Source organism: Muscardinus avellanarius (assembly GCF_963383645.1).
Source record: "Muscardinus avellanarius genome assembly, chromosome: 19".
Lineage (NCBI taxonomy): Eukaryota > Metazoa > Chordata > Mammalia > Rodentia > Gliridae > Muscardinus > Muscardinus avellanarius.
This window is the reverse complement of record NC_137805.1, coordinates 14,939,529-14,946,602: the sequence shown is the minus strand read 5'-3', so window position 1 is coordinate 14,946,602 and position 7,074 is coordinate 14,939,529. Positions and strand designations below refer to the sequence as shown.

Below are 7,074 nucleotides of genomic sequence, written 5' to 3'. Positions count from 1 at the left end.
AGTGGTGGAGAGACCCCGACGGCCTCAGCAGCCCCTTGATCAGGCTCTGCCGGAGCAAAGTACTGGTGGACTTTTCATTTATGTACGCCAAGAAAGAATGTGCCTGGTTTATTCATGTAGCCCGTTTGAGATAGTGAAGAGCCATTTATTTGCTAATAACAGAAAACCCTTCCCTAGGGAAGCTCGCAGGCTAGCAGACAGCGGGCAGACCCCGGGGGGTCACAGGGACAGACACAGACTTCAAACCCATGGGGTGCAGAGTCCTCCCATGTGGAGTCCGGGAGCAGCAGTATGCTGTGAAATACAAGTCAGTAAAAATGTCTAATCAGGCTCGAGTTTATATCCAAGTGTCCATTTTAGCTCAGGATCGGTGCTTAGAGGGGAGGAATCCAGACCCGCGGCTCCGCGGCTCCTTCCTGCTTTATCCCCCTGTGATTATCAAGGATGCGATGTCCCTGGGTACAGGATGTCCTGATCCCCCGGGCCGTGCTCCCCCTAGGACACCTGCTGTCCTTTACGTCAAGGCCCTGGTTCTTTTCTTACAGCCGTTACCACTGTTTTTAATTTCATATTTATTTATTTATTTATTTATTTATTTATTTATTTATTGGTGGTACCGGGGTTCCTGGAAGCCCTTCTACCTCCGGGCTACACTCCCAGACCTATTTTATATATATATTTTTTATTTGGAAACATGGTCTCTTAAGCCAGAGAGGCTGGCTTTGAACCAGCACAATCCTCCTGTCTCCACCTCCCAAGCGTGGGGATTACAAGCGTGCGCCACCACGCCCGGCTTCATATTTATATTTTGTTTGCTTCTTTATTCCTCTCTCTCCCGCTAATCTGGTAAGTTCCGTAAGAACAGCAACCCTGTACATTTTGTTTTCCTGTGCACGCGGCACCCAGAAAAAGACCTTCCGACAGCTGGCCTTCAGCTAGCACGAGAGCCGCCTGCGCCTGCTTCTGAAGCCGCTCAGACGCCGTGTGCAGTGGAGCCCGGGTGCTGGGGGTCTGGAGCCTCGAGTCCCGTTCATGACTTACCTTTTGGAGATGACACCTAGTTGCCGGACGTGGTGCTGCACGCTTGTAATCCCAGCACTTGGGAGGCTGAGACAGGAGGATGGCAGGTTTGCGGACAGCCTCGGCTACTTAGTGAGGTCCTTTGCAACTCAGTGAGACCCTGTTTCAAAATAAAGAATAAAAAATAGGGCTGGAGGTGTAACTCGGAGGTAGATGCCCCTGGGTTCCATCCCCAATACCGCAAAAAACAAAAAAAAAAAAGAAAGAAAAGAAAAAAGACATCACCTACATTACGATGAAGACTGTCATATTATGGAGGTCTGTTTTTTTTAACTCTTTGGGCCTCTTGCATGCCGGGCAAGTGCTAGCCACAGAGCTGCACCCACAGCCCTCTGTTGTTCTCGTAGAGGACATTATGCTGCCCATTGCTCAGGCGTCTGCCCAGCACACTGGTCTTCATTAGGAACGTCTCTCTCCTGGCCTGGTCTTTGCAGCATGGGACACAGTCCCTGGGGGCTGCGTGGGCTGCAGTCGCTCTGCCGCACCCACAGGCCCTCCCCCGTGTCTCTGATCACATCGCTTTGCTGCTGTTCCCTTAGACAATGTAGGAAAGGAAGCCCTCTTCGTAGGCACCCACTGTGTGCTAGGAGCCTGTGTCGACATCCCCTCTAGTCCTCAGAGCCACCCCGTGCAGCCAGCACGTGAGTCTTCATTACAGAAGGAAGAGCGGGGCTCAGAGAGGTCTGCGACTTGACCCAAGGCCACACAGGTCCAGTGTTGGCATTGAAGACGGGCGCTCTAAAGTGCTTGCTCTTTCTGTCTGTGGCACTGTGAGGTCTGGCCGTGAGGCCTGGCCAGAGGAGGTAGAGAACAAAGATCCCCAACAGTGGCGGGAAAACGGCCGTAACCATCCCGCTGCCCCGGCCCATAAATCTACCTGCCTGCCCCCCTCCCATCAAGACCACCAAGGGGGAAAAGCCCCGACTGTGTGACGATCCCTCCCTCCCAATGCCCCATAAAAAGCCCCTCATCTGTAAGACGGGGGCCCCTGATTCTCATGGACTCCCCCCGGTCAGCTGCCTCCTCCTAGATTTATCCCCAAATAAATCTGTTCCTGCTGTTGAGCTGTGTACACTTCGTCCCTATATTTACCAACATATGATATTTACCAACACTGTTGTCCCACACTTCATTTCCTAACATGACCCTGTGTGTGCATGTGTGTGTGTGTGTGTGTGTGTGTGTGTGTGTGCACTCATGGGTACAGGCATATGATGACTATGTGTGTGTGCAAATAGATGATATATATTCATTCCATGATGTTTCTTTCTGCAGTGATCTTTTTTTTCTCTCTGGGGACTGAGGTTCATGCAATGTGCACACACACACACACACACACACACAGTATTAGCATCTTTTATTTATTATACTGGAGGAGCAGGAAATTACACAGGCCTATTAAGGACTAAGCAAACTCCAAGTAAATTGCATAAATGGGATTTTTAAGAAGCACACAGAACAATCTATACATTTCAGAACACCCTGGGAGGCGCGGGGGCCGTGGGGAGTGTGCTCAGAGCACCTTATACAGATTACCCATGCTCAAAACTGTCTCTACTCCGCCCCGCTGCTGGACCCGGGACTCCAAATCTAGTGTCTGGGGAAGAGCGTGAGCGAGAGGACCGTGAATCCGAGGCACCAGGAGGTCTCTGCCTCTGCCTCTGAGTTATTTGAATCAAGGGAACTCACTTGGCCTCAAACACTCAATCATTTCGTCCCTCTCTCTGGCTTATTTGGAGACATTAAGCGCGAGCATCGCTGTGGGGCCGGGGAGGGCCGCTCTCGCCTTTAGCTCCAGCTTCTGGATTCCCTACTCAGTGCCCAGTGCATATGCTGAGCCAGATGGCTGGGGCTCCTGGCAGCCGACTCAGCTGCTCAAGAACGTGGCTGCGCTTAACCTCACGAGCTCGCCTCTGCCTCACTCGTCATGGGGCAGGAGTGTGATACCCATCAGTTTAATTAGTTTAATGAGGGCTGAGGGAACCGGTCCACATTCTGAATTTGTTGCACAGAACAAATTGGTTTGCCTCGCTCCCTCCTCGATCGTTTAAACATTCAGCGGGAGAAAAGCTCTCCAGAGTTGAGGAGGTCCCACTCCCTTCTTCTGCAGAGAGGAATTGGGCGCTGTCCAAGGTACCAAGAGAACCGGGCATTCAGGAGCCCCGCGGGTCAAGGAGTGCGTGTCTAGAGCGTAAAGAACTCAGAGTGCACAGACCTGACCGGACATTGAATCATCTGAAAAGACTGGACTCCCTGTCAGAATTCCTGCTCCAAAACATTGAAGCTTTTTATCTAATGCTTGTCCTCCACAGTGGGGCACGGAGGAGATCATTTATGGTTTGAAAACACACTGCATTCCTATGTATGTGTGTCTGTCTTTCATTCTAAATATAGTGGATTTCGATGCCTGTCTTAGTCTCTCTTTGTATGCCCTGTGGTGCATGTGTATCTGCACAGTTGGGGGCTGGCTCGTGTTTCTTCTGAGAGAGGCATGTGGTCAGTGATGCCAGGAGATCGCAGATACGAGCACAAAGCACAAGTCGCTTGATGCCTGGAGTTGGAGGCACAAGGACAGAGTGGTGGGGTTGCTATCGAGAGCTGCTGGTGGCGGTGTTTAGAGGTCAAGGGGTCCCAGCCAAGCACTGAGCCTGTTGGAGGGGGGCTGCCTCCCTTCCCCATCGCTGACCCCAGACAAAGGCTGCGCCCCCAAGCAGAAGGGAGAGGGGGTGTGGTATTTTGTAGGCAATGCTGAGCTGAGCATGGGAACGGGGTGCGTACAGGCGGGTGGGCGAGTGCTCTCCAACCTGGGAAGGTGCGGGGTGGGAGAGGCTCCTGTTTCAACTCCACGGTGGGGAGTGTTTACGCATTCAAAAGCTCTTCTGAGTAGGCATAGGGGTCTTCCTGAGACCGAGTCACCACCTTGAACTGGCGCCGGAGGAAGCCACCGTAGCGCTTCTGGTTGTCCCACTTGAGCTTGGGACGGATGCGCCTCAAGAAGCCCCCATAGCGCTTATATAGGTCCTCGTGGCCCACCTGGTCTCCCTCCCCGTTCCCCTCTCCAGCCACCTCTGAGCTCCTCTTGGGGTATTTGCGCAGAAAGCCCCCATAGCGTTTGACCTGCTCCCTGGTGTCGTCATTGAAATTGAGCACACCAGCTTCCCTGGCGCCATCGTTGAGCTGGGTATCTCTCATGGTCTCGGACTCCCCTCCCTCCCCGAACCCACCAGAGAGACCCCTGAGCTTCTCCTTTGAGACGCTGCCGGGGAGGAGCTGGCTGTTCTCCAGGTCCTTCAGGAAGGGCCCCACGAGCTTGGCCAGCTCGCTGTAGGCTTCCTCCAAAGCTGCTTTGCTCTCTGAGGCTTCCCTGCCAGGGAGCCTGAGGGCAGAGGGGGTGAAGAAAGACAGGAAGCCCCGACACCTCTCCCACTCCTCAGATGGCACCAGGGTGCCCTGGCATTCCAGGGAGCAAATCTGCAAAAGAACCACAAAGACCCCAGTGGTAAGGTCACCCCCACCAGATTATGGAAACACCGGCACTGCCCCGCCCTGGGAGCCCCTTGTCCAACGTCCGAGAAACTCCAGCGAGCGCTCTGGCTAAGTTCTTGGCTTCCCATCTGGATGCTCCCAATGGTGCATAAAAGTAGGTGGGTTTGTGCCCACGTGAGAGGAGAGAAAGGGGAACTGAGGAGGCAAAAGCGCTTTCCTGAGGACACAGGGCTGCAGGTGGCAAAGCCAGCGTCAGGCGTAGGTCATCCCACGGCGCTCTGCGCGCTCATCCTTCCTCTTCCACGGGGCGTAGCTGGTTCTCTCAGCCTTGCCCAGTGCAAAGGATGCTGGGAACACCGGCTAGGAGGGGCTGAGCAGTGTAGGCTGGCACATGCCAGGGGACACCAGGACTGATGAAGCCTGGGTGGGCTGTCGGGGAGCCTGCTCATGCCGGCACTCGGATGCTGACGCAAGGGTGTGTGTCTGGAACTTAAGCCCGTCAGCTTTGCACTACGAGACCTCATGAGTAGCCCCTCTGCTCTCCTGAGATCGCGGGCGGGTGGCTCCTGGCACGTTGTGAGCAGTAGCCATGGGCTAGAATCACAGATGAAACCCTCTCCGTCATTACTCCACGGGATCATCTGAGGCTCCCAGAGGGGCTCCCAGAGTCAGGGAGCTGGGAGGACAGGACAAAAACCCGTTGCTGGCCGCCACACCCTCGGCACCTCTGCCCCAGCCTTTCTTTTTTTTTTCTTTTTTCTTTCTTTCTTTTTTTTTGCAGTATTGGGAATGGAACTCAGGGGCATTCTACCTCTGAGCTACACCCCCAGCCCTATTTTTTTATCCTTTATTTTGAAACAAGGTCTCACTGAGTTGAAAAAGGGCCTCACTAAATAGTTGAGGCTGGCTGTGAACTGCCATCCTCCTCTCTCAGCCTCCCGAATGCTGGGATTACACACAAGAGGCACTAGAGGTTGGGGGGTGGGTCTGACTCAGAGGCTGAGTGATAGGGAGACTCAGGAGGGGAACCAACGCTTCGAGCCTGATGCCAGATCTTGGCAGGCAAGGGTGGTGGAGACAGTTCCTCCCACGGGAGTGACTGGATTAGGAGGTGCCCATCAGCCCAGGGGTGGGAAGCCCTAAAGAATTCGTCTAGAGCTGCTGCCTGTGAAGTCAGCACCTCATGATTGATGCTTCCCGTTGCCAGGCATCCGGCTCCCTGGAAACCTGAGTCTGTCCTACCCTGAGGGACCCTGCAGCGGGAGTCCTGGGGTGTGGACGGGAGCTGCAAGACAGCGCTCCTGGCGCCCAGCCTGTCACAGGGCAGGGCAAGCCCAGCAGAGTGGGACAAACCGGGTCATCACTGCCAGGCCAGCCACGCGCACGCCCCACACACAGTCAGACCTGGGCATCAGGGACCCTGACCGAAGGAGTGCCAACCTACCAGGGGGTTGACGGGCATGGGCCCATCCTGGGTCTTCGCAGCACACCAGGAGCACCGGGCCAGGCAGTCCGCAGCTGCGGCGGAGGGCAGGGCGAGGAGGCAGGCAGCCAGCATCAGCCTGGACCACCCCATTCTGTCTCAGCGACTCCTGCTGAGACAGGAGAAGAGGATGAGGGGTGATGGCAGAGCCATTTTTTTTTTTTTTTTGGCAGTACTGGGGGTGGAACCCAGGGGCATTCTACCGCCAAGCCACAACCCCAGCCCTATTTTTTATTCTTTATTTTGAAACCGGATCTGACTGAGTTGCAGAGGGCCTCACTAAGTAGCTGAGGCTGCCCGTGAACCACGATCCTCCGGTCTCAGCCTCCCGAATCCCGAGTACGACACCACGTCCAGCAGAACCGTCTTGCACGCCTGCAGGGAGCTCCAGAGGCAAGCGTGCTGGGTCCTGCGCAGGAAGGGGAAGCCGAGGCGGGGGCGGGAGGTCAGGCCAGCTGGGAGCTCAGCTGGAGCAAGGGAGCTCACGGTCAGTCTGTACAATAGCGCTTCCCACTGGGCTTTGCTGTCCTTGACAGATGGGGAGGTTGAGGCACAGGAGGAGAAGTGCTTACATACAGGCAGGAAGGGACAAGCCAGGGCTTGATGGGTCTGTCAGGTCTCCATCCCACTTCAATCACCCATCAAGTCAAAAGATAGCTCCGGCGTGCTGGTGCACACTTGGAATTCCAGCCTTCGGGAGGCTGAGACTGGAGGATCGCAGTTTGTGGGCAGCCTCAGCTACTTAGTGAGGCTCTTTGCAACTCAGTGAGACCCTGTTTCAAAATAAAGAATAAAAAGTAGGGGGTGTAGCTTGGAGGTCAAATGCCCCCCTGGGTTCCGTCCCCAGACTTGAAAAAAAAAAAAAAAGCAACACTATGCTTTTCTGGTTTGGTTTTGTTTTCTGTACTGGGGATCTAATCCAGGGACATTTTACCTCTGAGCTATAACCCCACCCAGCCCATTTTTCTATTTTATTTTATTTTATTGGGGATGGAACCCAGGGGCCTTCTACCTCCAGGCTACAC

At 54.5% G+C, this 7,074-nt stretch overlaps 1 protein-coding gene across 1 annotated transcript; it reads right to left on the bottom strand.

Annotated features, from left to right (window-relative positions):
• Positions 1-3,939: 3,939 nt before the first annotated feature.
• On the bottom strand, positions 3,940-6,251 carry PDYN (prodynorphin; the record flags this gene model as incomplete). The annotated part of the gene is made up of 2 exons (XM_080716290.1): positions 6,011-6,251; positions 3,940-4,551 (listed from the first exon to the last, which is right to left on the bottom strand). Exons 1-2 carry the CDS (start codon positions 6,140-6,142, stop codon positions 3,940-3,942), a joined length of 744 nt encoding a protein of 247 aa, XP_080572416.1. The 5' UTR covers positions 6,143-6,251.
• Positions 6,252-7,074: the final 823 nt, after the last annotated feature.